At 37.8% G+C, this 17,360-nt stretch overlaps 1 protein-coding gene across 2 annotated transcripts in view; it reads right to left on the reverse strand.

Moving 5' to 3' along the window:
* Eps-15 (Epidermal growth factor receptor pathway substrate clone 15) overlaps positions 1-17,360 on the reverse strand; it is a 555,588-nt gene that overhangs the window by 476,300 nt on the left and 61,928 nt on the right. For both annotated transcript variants that reach the window (XM_067145864.2, XM_067145865.2), the window contains exons 3-5: positions 16,265-16,498; positions 6,786-6,956; positions 2,018-2,128 (exon numbers count right to left, since the gene is read on the reverse strand). In XM_067145864.2, coding sequence (XP_067001965.2) covers positions 2,018-2,128; positions 6,786-6,956; positions 16,265-16,498 — 516 coding nt within the window. The remainder of the gene's footprint in view (positions 1-2,017; positions 2,129-6,785; positions 6,957-16,264; positions 16,499-17,360) is intronic.

The following is a 17,360-nucleotide window of genomic DNA, read 5'->3' on the forward strand; positions in this document are numbered from 1 at the left end:
CTGCCTTGGGGTAAGCACTGTTTTCTGTCCGATTTTAAGTTCCTTTTAGTTTTCGTTGATGTATCACAGGAGTTTGCCCTAATCGCCACTATTATGTTGCTCAAATTTTGAAAGGTTAGTTTAACTTCACTCTGTATTGTAATAGCATATTGGTTTCCTTTTACCTCCTAGATTGTATTGCCAACTTGGTTTGTAAATTGATGTACTGTATTTTCGTGACTCTTTGAACTTATATATTCTTTGACGAGAGCTTCCTATAACTTGTGTGTCTCTAAGAACGTGTATCTGTATCTTACGAAAGGTGTATCGGTATTTTCCACTTTGACTGAAACTTCATAATTTATTTGTTTTGTGAAAGTCCATTTGGTAAATAATATTTTGAATATCAAAGATCACTGGTAATTTTTCCGAAAACCACAACCTAGACATATCCATGTCCCTGGTAGGTCCCCAGTTCCATCCCACGTTCCTTGTTTGTTATCGTCAAGTTGCCCTCACTGATATTTACTTCTGCAGTTTTCACCACAATTCATTATATGATTATGGTGTGTATAGTGTTTAGGTACCTTGTAATTTGATTTTCTTTCCTCCCTTTACCTGTGTTTGTGTAACTGCTGAAGTACTGGTAATACAAACCATTTAAATGTAACGTGTGCAAATAAGACGAGTGGTTTCTGTCATTTTAACACGAAAACATAAATTTCCCAGTCTTATATTAGGACCAAAACAGTAATAGGCAATCCCAAGACCTCCCATGGCTTTTTGTATGTAAGGGGCAACATCTGTTCTGGTCTCGATAACAATCGTGTACGATAATATTAAAATACTAGATTTATGTTAAAAAGGGGCAGTTTCATTTCCTACCTGAAAGCCCAGTTACTATACAGTGCTCTGAAGAAAGTGCCGAAAACCTGTTCGGCAATACAACCAAAAAAGTAAAAATATAAACACCTAAACTTGGACATAATGTGGACATTTTATAAGTACGAATATTTGACGAAACTCGTTCCACCTTCAAGTAGAGTTGTCAAAATGCGCTGCGTCTCCTTACAATTGCTGTGGCCACTCTCTGCTTTATGATTTCCGAGATTCTCTAAACAATAACACCTGAATGCGATGCTAAGATGGTCCCTTATGCAAGTTCACCGCCGATCACTTTTCCAATACAGTACTTGCTCTAATTATCGCAATGACAGGGCGTTAACGCCAAAATACATAAGTATGCCATAGCCGTCCTTTCGTAAGATATAGTTTACTGAAAAACGCTTCATCGAGGATTTAGTATTGATAGGACTGAAATTTCTGGACGGTTGATCCGGGAAATTGTTTCTTCGAGGAACGGATAATGCAAGATTTTTACATCGTGATTTAATTACGATGCTAGCGGGACCACGTAATTTTAACGCATAATCCGGGAAAACGTAGCTTCTGGGAACGGATAATCGAGGTTCCACTATATATGAAGCTACATTACTGTAAACAATGTTGGTTTACTTGTCCCATTAAATAGTTTTACATTTTTTAAAGATGCCAAGATACCAGAATTTTATCCTGTAGGAGTCTTTATGTCCCAGTAAATCTGCCAACATGAGGTTGGTGTATTTGAGCATCTTCACACACCTCCAGACTGAGCCGGGTTCAAACCCACCAAGTTGGGCTCTGAAGGTCAGTGCTTCTACCATCTGACCCACCCAGCTCATCACTACATGACTGCTGTTTTTGTTTTCCTCTTTGTTTTCTATCTCATTATTATATTCAATTCACCAAATTAATTACAATTAAGTTTGTACTATGAACTCAGCAAAGAAAGCAAATAAATAGAACAATGTAGGAAACATAAATCATCAAACAAGAATAGTAGCTAAAAAAGTACAGTAGACAGGTTAAGGAAACAACACAAGTAAAACATCATGCCAAAATATTTCGATAAAACATTAATCAGTGGAGAAGAGATGAAAGTGATCCTCCATAATGTTGTATATCAGGACACTGCAGCAAAACAATCAAGAAAACTCACCACAATGAATTCGTGTAGATCTAATTTTCCATCTTTATCCATGTCCGCAAGGTCCCATATTTTACCTAATGTATCTAATGGTAACTTGGAATCCATCAAAACTCCTTTAACCTAGAATAGAAAAAGAATGCAGTCACACCAGAGTAATATTAATACACAGTCTACCATCGCATGATAAACTGAGTTTGTATAAAAGAAATTTGTATATGCCAGATTTTAAAAAATATTGTCTTATCAGGTGTAAATTTTTCCAATGCTGTCTCATTGTCCTTCATAAGGAACTAGCTTACTTTTAATACATTAAATTCTGTCTATTACTTTGAGACAACCTTTTCTTTGCATTCTCGCTAGAATTTTAGAAATAAAAAATGGAAAGATTTTTTCATTCTTCGATTTCATCACGTATATTGCACCACGGTCTCTGTGAAACAAAGGTATTCATATTTACAGTTACAATGTAAATTGACCATTAAATTTAAAATCTTAAACTAAGAAAACATAAAAAAGGTTACAAGAAAATTTACCTAATCATTCTCATTTATGATGCATACATACTGATAAGTCAAGAACTGTCTACAACTTAACAAATGGGGAAAAAATATACACATATACTTAATGAAACTTTTAAGGAATTTTAAATTATTTTAACTTCATATTTATCAGAATATTTAGGGATTAATTTGTATTGTACCATACCATTTGTTTCATTTTTGGATGTACTTCAAGAACTCAAAATTTAACTCTAAAGATAGCGATCATGTTCTCATCATCATAGTTTGCCAGGATGGATTTTATTTCGAATAAATCATGTCAATGCATTTCTTTTATATGTCCGACTCTGGCTGAATGGTCAGCGTTAAGGCCTTCGCTTCAAAGGTCCCGGGTTCGATTCCCAGGTAGGTCGTGAATTTTAATTGCCTTTGATTAATTCCTCTGGCCTAGGGACTGGGCATTTGTGTTTGTCCGAACACACTGCTCTTCATATTCAGACAACACACTATACTACCAACCACCACAGAAATATGCAATAGTGATTACATCCTTCCAGTCGTAAAACAGGACCAAATCCACGTGTATGACACAATTCGCACCCGCGACCCCACAGGTGTGGGAAAAGCGGTAGAAAAAGGAGAACAAATTTATTTTATATGATGGTTCTCATTTGCCACATCCTGCCCATCTCCTTCGATCCACATTTATTATTGATACATATCAATACAGTCAGGTCAGGAGTGATCCTGATACCGTATCCGACAGTAGACGGTACTACCTGCGACTGTCTGGCCGAGGGTTGGGCGGCCGACACCAAACCCGACAAACTAGGGGAAGACCAACAGCTACGGGTGGAGGAGTTTTCCCCTAGAAGGTTTGATGAGACCCTTGTGTAGGAAATGACACATAAATTCATCAGCTGCTGCCTTGCAGTGAGGTAGCGGACTGCCAAAGGCTAAGGGAGAATACCCCTGACAGAAAATCCCCAGCAGTGTTAGGCTTAGCAAGTCAACTGAAGGGTTATATCGATTGCTTTCAACTACAAAACGAGCCTCGGAACGCAAAGAAAATACCGGATAGACACGTCTTCTCAAACATCTGCAACGTATGATGACCGTAAGGCTGATGTTCAAGTACTATGTTCTGAGAAGAAGCCCAAAAGAAAGAGTCTAAAACACAGAATTGAAACATTAAATATCCTGACCCTGACTGGCAGAAGTGAGGAGCTGATAGATATGATGGAAAGGAGGAACCTCTGTATTCTTGGCCTGAGTGAGGCAAAGTGGAAGGGAAGAGGAATAAAAAAGCTAAGAAAAATATACAAACCACATTGGAATGGAAATAAAACAGTAGCCAAAAATGGTGTAGGTTTTATATTAAGAGAGGACATTGATGTCATCAGTAAGGTAATATATGTTAATGAAAGAATTATTAAGTTGAACATCTCTCTTAACAAGAGTGTGCTGACAGTAATCCAGGTGTATGCCCCACAGACTGGCTGTAACGAAGAGGAAAAAGAACAATTCCGAACTGATTTAGAAGAAACTATAGAAAGAGAGGAAAATATCATAATAATGGGAGATCTAAATGCTCAAGTCGGATCAGACAGGCGTGGATATGAAAATGTACTAGGTCCACATGGTTATGGAGACAGGAACCCAGAAGGAGAAAGTCTTCTAGATCTATGTGTAAGGAATGGCTTGAGAATAAACAACAGTTGGTTTCAGAAGCAGCTAAGTCATAAACTAACAAGATACAGTTGGAATGGAGATACTAAAACTCTGATAGATTATTTTATATCTGACAATGAAGCAGGAAAGACCATATGTGATGTCAGAGTTATACCAAGTGAAAGCCTGGACAGTGACCACAGACTTCTAGCAACAATAAAGCACATTGAAATTTATAGACCTCAGAAATACAGGAAACCAAAAATTAAGACATGGGAGCTAAAGAAGACAGAGAAACAAGTTGAATACACAAAAAAAGTGACCAATAAATTACAAGAAGGCAACATTGAGTGGACTAGATTCAAAGAAAGCATTGTCGGAGCTGCATTAGAAGTTTGTGGTAAAACTAATAGCAAAATGAAGGGAAAAGAAACTCCTTGGTGGAACGAACGGGTGAAGATTGCTGTGAAAGTGAAAAATGAAACCAGGAAAGCCAGAGACAAAGAAATGCAAAAAGGAAGTCAAAGGAACGAATCTAGAGTAAACAAACTGCAGCAGAAATACAGGGATCAGAAGTTACAAGTAAAGAAAATTGTGGCCGAAGAAAAACAGAAAGCTTGGACTGATTTCACAGATAAACTAGAGCAAGACAGCAAAGCTAATTCTAAACTACTTTACCGAACAATACGAAATATAAGAAGAGACAATGAATACATAACAGCAATAGAGGAACCAGATGGTAACATAGTTAGGGAGGAGACAGAAATAAGGGAGATCATGAAATCCTATTTTGATAATTTATACAACAGTACTGGGAAAGACTCCAATGATGTAACCACGCAGGTCAGTTTAAGCTGCAATGATGAGCCTGACCAAGAGAGTCCGCCAACATGGAAGGAAGTAGAGACGGCCCTTAATAGTATGCCCAAAGAAAGATCTACAGGATTTGATGAAGTCAGTGCAGATATGATCAAAGCAACTGGTGCAATAGGAATACAGTGGCTTCATAGAGTAATTAATGCAATATGGAAGGATAGGAAAGTCCCAGATGATTGGAAAAAGGGAATAATAATACCTCTCTTCAAAAAAGGAAGCCGGAAGAAATGTAGCAATTATAGAGGGATCATGTTATTGTCTCATGGTTTGAAAATATTTGAGAAAATACTTGAAAAAAGGCTAAGGAAAATAATAGAACCACAACTACAGGAAGAACAATATGGATTCAGAGAACACCGATCAACTACCGATCTCATATTTGCACTTAGAATACTGTTAGAAAAGCATTGGGAGAAGGGCAAAGACTTAACACTTGTGTTTTTGGATCTCGAAAAAGCATTTGATAGTGTTCCAAGGAAGACTATATGGGAATGTTTAAGAAAGAAGAATGTACCCAAAGGGCTTATCCAGAAAGTTACAATGCTTTACGAAGACTGCTGCAGTTGCGTACAGATAGTAAACGGTAATTCTGATTGGTTCCAAACCACTAAAGGAGTGCAACAAGGCAGTACCCTTTCACCATCACTTTTTATCACTGTCATGGATGAAGTCATGAAAGAAATTAAGCAGAAGAACAATATGGACATCAATGCATTTGCATTTGATGTAGTAATTTGGGGAAATACAGAGAAGGAAGTCCAAGAGAGGCTGAACACCTGGAATGAACATTTGAAAGCACACTGATTAACAATAAATAAATCGAAAACTGTTACTATGTCTGTCAACAGGCAGAAGAAGAAAGGAAAAATAATGCTGGAAGGTACACAACGGGAAACAGTAGACCAATATAAATATCTTGGGTGCATCATTTCAAGTGATAACAGAATACAGCATGAGATTAACAACCGCATTCAAAAATCAGCTCAGTTTTACCATCAAGTTCGGAACCTCCTCTGGAACGAACAAGTTCCCTTAAGATCAAAGCAGATTCTATTCAAATCATACTTCACCCCCATAATAACATATGGCCTAGAAACCTGCACAACAACCCAACAAGTGGACAGCAAACTACAAGCCGCAGAAATGAAGTTCCTACGAACTATGGTACATAAGACAAAAAGGGACAGGGTAAGGAATGAAAGAATAAGGGAGCAAGCTGGTGTGTACCCATCCCTGAATGAAAAAGTGACAAGGGCCCGTTTGAAATGGTTTGGCCATGTCAAACGAATGGACGATGGAAGGACAGCAAAACAATGGCTACACACAGTCGTGGCCGGAAAACGACCGGTAGGAAGACCTAGGAAGAGGTGGCTGGACCAAGTGAAAGAGGACATAGGAACAAGAGGAATCAGCTGGGATGTCGTCTTGAGAGAAGAGTGGTACATGGACAGACAGAAGTGGAGAGTGCTCGTAAACCACACCCGGGCAACTGGAGTGGAAAACTGATGATGACATATCAATTCCATAATGAGAACTCTTACTCCATGATAGTTGCTGTAAGAAGAGGCGCCCCGGAAGAGAAGACGGATGTGAAGAATGGTAGCTTCAAAGTACTGTGTGGGAACTTAATTTATTCACATAGGCTTAAATACTGAAACATAAAACAGTTACAGAAAAAAGAAAAAAAACAAGAGAAAAAAAAGGGAAAATATTCCTTACAAATCACTCACCTTATTTCCAGGAATCATTCCATTTGAAGGCTGCAAGGACTCAAAAAGCTGGATGTATTTGGCTTTCTCTGCTGGTTTTACACTCCAATCAATACTTGATATTGAATTGTTGATCGTTGGTGGGGAAATTATGTTGTTATTGTGGACAGGTATAACTGGTGGAACATCACCCTAAATAAAAAATTAAAATGAATTACAATAAAGTATGATATAAAGAAGCCACTCGTAACATAACACAATACATTCCCGAAACAAGTGCACTGAGAAGGTGGACCAAGCATATACTATTTTAAACAGTTTTGAATAACTTTCGACAAGTCAACAAAGGAACAAAATACAAATACTTATTATGGTTAAATTTATCAACATAAAGTAGCCACTCAGACATCCATCCTTTAAGAAATTTATATCTCACTTTCCATAGAAAAGTATGGTCAAAACAAATCCACAAAAAGGTACATTCATGTGTCTTCAATTAACACAGCTACAACAAAAGTCTTTAGCACAATTAGCGAAAACATGGCGATTATTAATAAATCAATGCAGTTATATTGCCACAGAAATCGAGAATGATTACCAGTATGTTTACTGAAATGAAAATTATATTAAAGAAATTGTAAGAAAAATGCAAGATTTGAAGAATGACATTATTATTATTATTATTATTATTATTATTATTATTATTATTATTATTATTATTATTTGCTAGTTGTTTTGCGTCGCACCGACACAGATAGGTCTTACGGCGACGACGGGACAGGAAAGGGCTAGGAGTGGGAAGGAAGCGGCTGTGGCCTTAATTAAGGTACAGCCCCAGCATTATTATTATTATTATTATTATTATTATTATTATTATTATTATTATTATTATTATTATTATTATTATTATTATTGACAGACGTTCACGACCACTAAATGATATAAAATATTGTCGCTGCTGTACCAAAAACCATGAATGTGACAGTTCTCTTCCTATCCATTATTTCCATGAAGACTGGTCATGCCTTCCAGCCACGTATTGATATGCAGTCCATCTGAACAATTTTTGTTAAGTTCATTTTCCTATGCTTCCCGTGGGAATTACACGTTATAATTCTCATATTTTGGTCCGTATCGAATTGTACATTAAAGACAAAGAAATATTAATGTTTATTTTATTCCACCTATTCAATACATAAAGAGTGATTTTTAATTAAGAATTAAATCTTATGAAGAAAATTATAGTGACATGTTTCACCCTTTATTTAAGGGCATCTTCAGCATTAATCTCAAACCTGAAAGATAATAAATCAGGATCCTGACTGTTCTTAATTGTTTTTTTTTTTAAGTTAAATTACAAATGATAAAAGTGAGGATGATGGAGGTATATGCGTAAAAAGGTGAGCGAAAGGGATGACAGTAGTTAAGATATTCTTATAATACAGCCTTACGAACAGTCATAATTTATATACTTTTTTTAATGTCCTTGTCTAAAGATGTGGTAACAATGTGCATATTAGTAGTTGTATAAGAACACAAATTGCTGCGTCGAATCTTGTCCCTATAATTTTCTTCATAAGATTTCATTCTTAATTAAAATGTATTGAATAGGTGGAATAAAATAAACAGTAATATTTATTTGACTTTAAGGTGTGGAAATACATTAAAATCTTAATTTCAAAACAGACACTGGCTATCAATCAAGTAATACGTCGTTGCCACCCATTAAGTATTTACATAAGTAGTTCTCTTCCCTCTTCATAACGTGTTACATCTGAATCCCCCTCCAACCGACTCACACTCGTTATCCTTTGTTTTTTCTGCAAACTTTCTTTCCATTCTTCAGCTCTGTTCTATTGTTCTGTCCTGCAAGTGTACTTTATTTTATTATTTTTACTAGCAGTTTCCTGCTGGCTCAGTCCGCAATGAACAAAGTATGGTGTTGTTAGTTACTATCCTCACGGACGTATTTGCAAAGTTTAGAGTTAATGAAATAAAGCGCATGATCTGCTGTGGTAATAGAATGTAATATGTCAACAAAACAGTTGAAAATACATCACACAAAGAAATTGAATTAAACGTTCCTTGGAACAACACTACGCGCCAAACTGTTAAAAAGTCCATCAAAGATCTTCGTATGGAGACAAATGTACTCATACCTTTTCTCAGAATCTACCAATTTAAGTATTTATTAACTCAAAAGAAAGCACTTGATCCATTGAGTGTTTTTAGACCACAACGAACTGCGTACCTCAATTAGAATGAAAGATATGATTGGTTCAATGAGAAAAAATGTTGAAGAAATGAGACAAATTGAATGTGCACTCATAACTTTCCTCAGAATCAACCAATTTGAATAGTTAAGAGCTGAAATTAAAGAACCTGATCCACTGAGTGTTCTTAGGCCAAAACGAACTCCGTACCTCAATTAGAACCAAAGATATGATTGCTTCAAAGAGACAAAAAATTGAAAAATCAAATAATTTGAGGAAGGCGGAAGTTAAGTGATTTATAGTACCTGATGACATATCTGTGCATGAATACCTTTCAGTTAAAAAAAACATAAGGGAAATCGACCGGATAGAATGGCCGTACTGACTGACTTTAGTTTTCATCAATTTTTTTAATATACAGATTTCTATTTCTTCTACCACACTCATTCCTGATTCATCTGATGACCTTGCTGTTATTTTGCAATGCACATACGGTGTAACAAAAACATCTTAACTGGACCTCAGATGGTGTCGTCAGGTTCTACTTGGTTTGCTAACTTAGAGCGAGCCATCTGGTGACAAATGAGTATACCACTTACTACCGAAAAATGGTAAAGCTTTCTTAAATTCAAACCTTCATTATAGGAGAAGTAGAGACTCTGTGGCTCAGGCGGCAGCACACCGTCCTCTCACCACTGCCTTCCGCGATTCAAATTCCAGTCGCTCCATATGAGGTTTGTGTCATCTTTTATTCCAGCTACACTCCAGTGTAATTTTATTTCATCTGTCAGTCATTAATTATTGCCCTAGAGGAGTGCAACCGGCACAATTCCTATCCTCACCATTAGATAGCGCTTCACTCATTCCATTCCTGACCCAGTCGAATGACTGGAAACAGACTGTGGATTTTCATTATTGGAGAAGTCTTCTCAGTGAACAGTAGAGATTTTCTTCTGAAGCTTGGTTCACAAGGCCATGTACATTCCTCTCTGTAATGCTAATCGAGAAAAAGAACTGCGTTTCATCAAAGAATTAGCTGTGCTGAATGGCTTTAAAGCTGATATGAACACCAAAATCATAGGTAAAATTAAGTCAAAGAATACACCTATATTAGTTCCCAACAAAAACAAAAAACAAAAATTCGCTATTTTTACTTTCACCAACCCAGCTATTTACAGTATCACCAAACCATTAAAAAAGCACAACATTAACATTGCCTACCGGACTCGCAACACCAACCGTAATATTTTCTTCAATTCTAATTGCGTTAATACATTTATGACAGATTCTCAAACCCAGGAATACATAGATGGCGGCGTGCATGCTGGTCGTTACAAGTGTTCTCCGTGCATTAATCATAGTTTTGTTGATAAAAAGTGCCGTGACGTACGCGAAAAGTGTAACAGTGCATTCGGATAAGTCTTGTGGTGAATTGAAGAAGATTCATCTACTGGAAAAACTGTTGGTAAGTGAGAAATGTTCTCTTAAGTGTCTCACTTGGTGTGGCAGTGAAAGCCTTGGGCTGCTGGCGGTAGGGCGGCCGCATCGTAATGGGGAAGGCGGAGTTGTCAGACTTCCGATTGCTGGGCGACCACTGTGGTGCCTAACTCTCGCGCTAATTGGAGACATTGAATTGAACCCCGGACCTCAGCATTGTACAATATGTGAAGGCAGCGGGCGTCGTAATCAACTATTTGTAAACTGCAATAATTGTTCGTCAAGTAGTCACAAGACATGTGCACAAATTTCTACTTCAGAATACAGGAAATTAAAGGGAGGAAGAACGTGGACTTGCTGGCAATGCGAAATGCCGCCACTAACGAACTCTTTCTTTACCAATACCAGTGACGTTACCAGTGACTCTGTAAATAGCTACAACTGTAAATAATAATCTAACTCTCTTTGCGTATAACGCACGCAGTATTTTACGTCCAGGTAGAAAAGAATATATTCTCGCTTCGCTCTCAAGCCTAGATCCCTCTGTTGTGTGTATCCGTGCAACATGGCTTTCAGACACAATTAATGACTCAGAAGTGCTACCAGATTCTTTCATCCTGTTCCGTAAGGACCGCATTCTAACTACAGGAGTCGGAGTTCTTATTGCCGCAAAACCAGCGTGTAATCCAATTAGACGTCCCGAGTTGGAGAAGACAGCTGAAGCCGTGTGGGTAGAAATTACGTGCGGTAGTAATAAATTCCTCATCGGATCTGTATATCGTATACCGAAGTTCTCACAAACAATGAACGATGCCTTGCTCTCCTCTCTGGATCGTGTGCAACAAGTACAGAATAATTATGACGCAATTTATATTGCTGGTGACTTCAATCTTGAAATTACTTGGTCTAGAAATGCCGCCCCGGTACCAAACAATCCTCTTGCTAATAGTTTTCTCTCCACCACGACATTTTCCTCCATCAGTTAGTGTTTGAAGCTACTCATATTACTCAAAAATCCCGCTCCACACTAGACCTGTTCCTTACTAACTCTCCATCATCCGTCCAGTTCCTGGACGTAATACCTGGATTTTGTGATCACCAAGCCATAATTACAACTTTGAGCTACAGAAAACCCTCCCCAAAACTCCACTCCAGAACAATATATAATTTTTCCCGCACCAACTGGAACGATCTTTCCTCTCTTCTATCAAAAAATCTTGCTATTCCCCTCGCGTCCTTCACCGGCGATATAAATATCAACGAGATCTGGGAAAACTGGAAAAAAGTATTTTTTGAATGTAAAGAAGTAAGTATAAATAACCACCTAATCGATACTTTATTAATGCCTCAGGCAAAATTGAATAAAATTAAAACTTACAAGTCATGTTTCGACCACTTAGTGGTCCTCTTCAGCTGTATAAATAAAGAACTGAAAAGAAAAACATTGACAATAAGCACAAATAAAAGTTCTTTGGAGACTCCTTTGATAAAAATGGAGGTCATCAGAATAGGTCATCTTGCCTTTCGTTCTTTTCCAAACAAGAACAAAAGGCAAGATGACCTATTCTGACGACCTCCATTTTTATCAAAGGAGTCTCCAAAGAACTTTTATTTGTGCTTATTGTCAATGTTTTTCTTTTCAGTTCTTTATTTATACAGCTGAAGAGGACCAATAAGTGGTCGAAACATGTCCTGTAAGTTTTAATTTTATTCAATTTTGCCTGAGGCATTAATAAAGTATCGATTAGGTGGTTATTTATACTTACTTCTTGATTAAACATCGATACGGTCATGAAATGGACAACTTTTTTGAATGTGTCGATCAAGCTGTGCCGAAAGTACAGACTGGCTAGGAAAAAACTCAAATCATTAATCCGTGATGCCTACAGTTCATATATCCACAGCCTTAGTTCCAATAGTAAAGAGCTATGGGCTTTCATTAGAAACAAAAGCGGCAAAAGTGCTCCATCTGTCTTCAAGTACAACGAACTATCAGTTTCCTCTCCCCAAGAAATAGCAGACACATTCAATAGTAAATTAAAAAATAACTTCTCCACTGCTGACAAGGATGAAGACATGTTCACTCCAAGATCAACCCCTCCCTTTCTGCCCCTAACTAGCTTGTACTTCACTGCTAGCGAGGTTGTAACAAGTCTTCAGAGAACTAGACCTCATGCTGCGAACGGCCCAGACAACGTGCCGGCCAGAATTCTCCATCGCTGTGCAGAAGCATTAGCACCTTCTCTCTGTGCAATATTTAACATTTCAATGAACAGTGGGACTGTTCCAGAAGAATGGAAGAAAGCAAATGTCGTTCCCGTATTCAAAGATGGTGACAGGGAAAATGTAGACAACTATCGCCCAGTCTCTATTACATCTGCCTTATGTAAATGCATGGAACGCCTAATTGTTAAACATGTGCTGGATTTTCTGAATGAGAGAAACCTGTTGAATAACAACCAACATGGATTCCTCCCTGGAAAATCCTGTACTACACTTTTAACAACAGTAATTGATGAGTGGGAACATTCCCTGGACCAATCTAATATATCCCAAGTGGACTGCGTAACTCTCGACTGGAGTAAGGCCTTTGATCAGGTACCTCATCAACGACTGTTGTTAAAACTTAACAAGTACGGCATTCAAGGCAACCTGCAGGCATGGTTTCGATCATTCCTGGTAGGTCGGACGCAGAGCGTTGTGTTCAGTGGGGCCAGGTCAAAACAAACCTCAGTCACCTCGGGTGTGATTCAAGGTAGTGTGATAGGGCCACTGCTGTACACAATATTTACGCTGGATCTGCCAGGTTGTGTATCGTCTTCTATGGCACAGTACGCTGATGACACCATCATTTACAGAGCCATTCGCAATGAGAACGACGTAAATAAGTTACAGTCAGATCTCGATAACGTGGTTCTGTGGTGCAAAATAAATAGAATGTGTATAAATGTACAGAAATGTAAATATATCCGCTTTACTAGAGCAAGATCACAGTTACAACACGAAATTTCACTGTGTGGTAAAAACCTGATGCCTTGTACCTCAATAAAATTGCTTGGCATTCACATCTGCAGCAATTTAAAATGGAATAAGCATGTTGAGAAAATAAGGTGCAAAGCATACAGAGTCCTGAGATTCATCCGCAGATCTCTACTGGGAGCCAGGAAGAAAGCCGTTCAGACAGCCTATTTGCCATTAGTACGGCCAATACTGTTGTACAGGCTTCCTTCCTGGCACCCTACTACAGTGGAGAACATGACAAAACTAGAGAGAGTTCAACGCAGAGCAGAACGACTAATTACTCAACACGGTCATTTAAATACAGCCAGGTCACTGCCCTCCATAACCTCCCTCTGTAAACAAATAGATATTGCTTTCCTGAGAAAATCCCTCGCAGGTAACATTCATATAAACCCTTTCAACCGCTTACAGCTGAACTATCGTTCTGCTCAAAGAGGTCGAGGTGTGTCCCTTTTCCCTCCATTTGCAAGAACAGCATCATATCAAAGTGGCTTCTTTAGACGTTCTGCTCGGTTGTGGAATGAACTCCCACCGCAGATAAAAGAACTACCTGCAGAAAAATTTTGTAAAGACGTAAAAAGGATGTATATATAACAAAACCCTCTGTACAAAACATAATTTATCTACTGTGTGAATGTTCAGTATGAGTGGGAGGATGGATGAAAGTTATGGGGTCCCGAGTGATTGAGACGGTAAATGGGTATGAGTGAGCCGGCCTAGCTAAAACATATGTGGGGTTTCTAGAGAGAGACTGTGTGTGTGTGTGGTGTGCGCGCGCGCGTAATTGTATATTTGTATATTATAATTTTAAGTGGTGATGGAGGCACTTGTGTATGTGGGGCTATGCCCTTTCTCCATTCACCATCCCTAAATTCTAACTACAATTAGTGGAAAATAAATAATAATAATAATAATAATAATAATAATAATAATAATAATAATAATAATAATAATAATAATAATAATCAGATGCAAACAGTGCAATTTTTCTTAATGTAGGGCAAACCAGCCGTAGCTTTAGAATAAGGTACTTAGAACATTTCAATGCCTTGGAACACAAAAAGCATTCCGCCATGAGTGTCCATATGAGGGACAACAGGCATAATTTCACTACTATCGATCAAGATATGCAAATACTTAAATACGCAAACAAAAGCAGTCTAATGACCGAGTATGAAAACGCTTTCATTTCCTTGGACCAGTACTTTAATAAAAACAGTAATTTGAATGACGTTTCGGGCACTAATAGCCCCATAATTGAGCAAATCCCCAATCTAATAGCTAACTTTGGTATGAATGCTAAAAATTCCATGAAAATCTATAAACATGCTTTCAATCCACCGGTAGCAACTGCAGCATCAGTAGCCACACCTACAATGCCTCCCCGCATTACATCCCCTGCTGACAACTCGCGTAGCGTCCCACCCTCCTCCCCCCTCCCGCTATCTTCCCCGCCTCTACGATCGCATTCATACAACACGCGTAGCAGCAAGACAGTGATCATCAAACCTCTAATCAACAAGGGACTAATCCTTTAAATTCCAGCAACTGACACACACAATTTTCTTCTTTCTCTTCTTTATTACAGGGCACACACGATTTATGTTTTTCACCTACGAGATCAGTAATTCTCCATTTGAAACCCAATAATAATACACTATCTATACATAATAATGTTTGAAATACAAAGCGAGGGAGTCTCAAAAGATTTTTTACGCCGATCCAGGCGACATTTTATCCATCTGTGGAGTTTGTATTTCAGCCAATACATGTGATTTTAACACACCTCATCACGTTTTATCTATGAAACAAGATCATAATTCATTACAAGAGTTCACTCCTAATGTGAAAAACTGTTTATAATTACAAGCAGGTTAATGCCATTCAGCGAAGATTATTATGATCATCGATTTATGATAACAATCACTCACAACAAATTATTGTAACATCTTCATGTCATTCATTCCACTTACATTTTAAGCAATTTTAATGGTCACTATTTGTTTCAATAGACATAATATAATCTTACTGATTATTTTCAAATTGTTAAAATTCGTATTTTATCAATGTATTATAAGAAGTTTTCTTCGTTATAAATACCGAGATCAGGGCCCTGACCTACCTTGGATTAAGTTAATTCTAGCTGATGATGATCACTAAGCATGAGCGAAGCATGTCCTGATTATATCTATTAATGGTTTTATCCTAAATATAAAGGATTGTCATGTATTGGAAAGGTGGTTTTTATTAATATAACAACTTCTTATCCCCCTAAACTATAAACTACCATTTCATTCAACATGAATGCAATTATTTATAGCCTAGATTATAATGGCTCATTCCACATATTTATATACTGATTTTTCATTAAATTCTCTTCAGCCATTGTCTCATGACTCATTATGTGCATACATATATACAGACAGAGATAACAGAAAATTAAGAAGTGCATTTCCTTGTTACTGTGTACAAGTCCTATACAGAAATACCTTCCTTTTTTAAATTCTGAGCAATGTACAGACTAATCTCTTATTTTATATAGATAAATGTGAGCGAAAAGGAAAGATGAAGATCATGTCAGGAAATGAGATATGTACGAGCACTTTCTCTGTAGAACTAGGGTTCAGTATTTTAAAAAAGTATAATAACCCCACCCCCATAGGTAACACAAACATATTTTGAAGTATGTTTTGATATCTTGTTGTATAAATCTGTAAACTTTTTGTAACCTAGTCCTTATTTATAGTTTTTGTTAACAGTATTTCCAAATTGTAAAAACGAATCAATTACAGTTAGTTCTCTCCAGAGGAGGAGGAGAAACGATCTTACCATTTTGGGAGGAGGAGTATCAGAGGTTATGTTCACCATGCTCACTTCTCTCCCTGATTGAGCTAAGGAGACCAACTTCAACGCCACAAAAAAACCGTCCTTGTTGAGGTACCCTTTCCCAGCAGGATCAGACAAGTCCCACACCTTACTCAAGATGGCATCGGACAACCCGGACTTTTTGAGGAATCTGGCTGCATCCAAAGCTCCTATACTACCTTGATTGTTGGCGTCAACCTGGAATATAAGAAACATATAGGTACAGAAGATTCAAAGCAAAAGTTACAGAAAATTTAGTAATACAGTGATATGTAACAAACCAAAACACTCGGAGCTATACTGTAACAGCCCTAAAGACTCAAAACACATGGAAGACTTTCAGCACAATACAGGTACAATGTTTTGCCACAGTGAAGTGTTTATCAGTGGATTGAACAGTGCAAAGGGGGTCGTACGAGCGTGAAGGATGAAGAAAATTCCGGGCATCCATCTGCAGCCGTAACTGATGCCAAATATTGAACAAGTGCATAATATGATCCTGAATAACAGATGAGTGACTGGTCTATGAATTTCTGCTCCTGGTACACTCTCAGACCACTAAGAACGGATTACGGAACACCGTTTTTCCTTGGTGCGAACAGAGAGTAGTGTGGCCATCTTTACATTGCAACAGCGCAAGCTGTACTGATCTGATAATGCTCAAACCTACCACAGACGTAGACAACGGTGCAATCTAGCAGCTGGTGAGCACACACCACAAAGCCAACCTAAAGACAATTAGAGCAAAATTGCAGATACTTAATGACTTGCCCTCATAGATTAATCAAAGTCATGAGATAGGGAATTACAGAAATACAAAAGAATAACAAAACGAGTGCAATGGACGAAAGATAATGATACAAGGAGAACAAGTGAGATGGAGATGAAGAGAGAAGTAAGGCCAAAACATCAGAGCCAGCAGGGGAGATGGAAAGAATACAAAGAAGGTTAAAGGGATTTGATTGAGTGCTTTGGTGAAGTCTCTGTATGTAGGTGGAACTGCCATCCATGGTTGTTGGGGCTGCCGAGGGACATTACGAAGAAAGTCCTCAGCAACACT

Source organism: Anabrus simplex, chromosome 4 (assembly GCF_040414725.1).
Source record: "Anabrus simplex isolate iqAnaSimp1 chromosome 4, ASM4041472v1, whole genome shotgun sequence".
Classification (NCBI taxonomy): domain Eukaryota; kingdom Metazoa; phylum Arthropoda; class Insecta; order Orthoptera; family Tettigoniidae; genus Anabrus; species Anabrus simplex.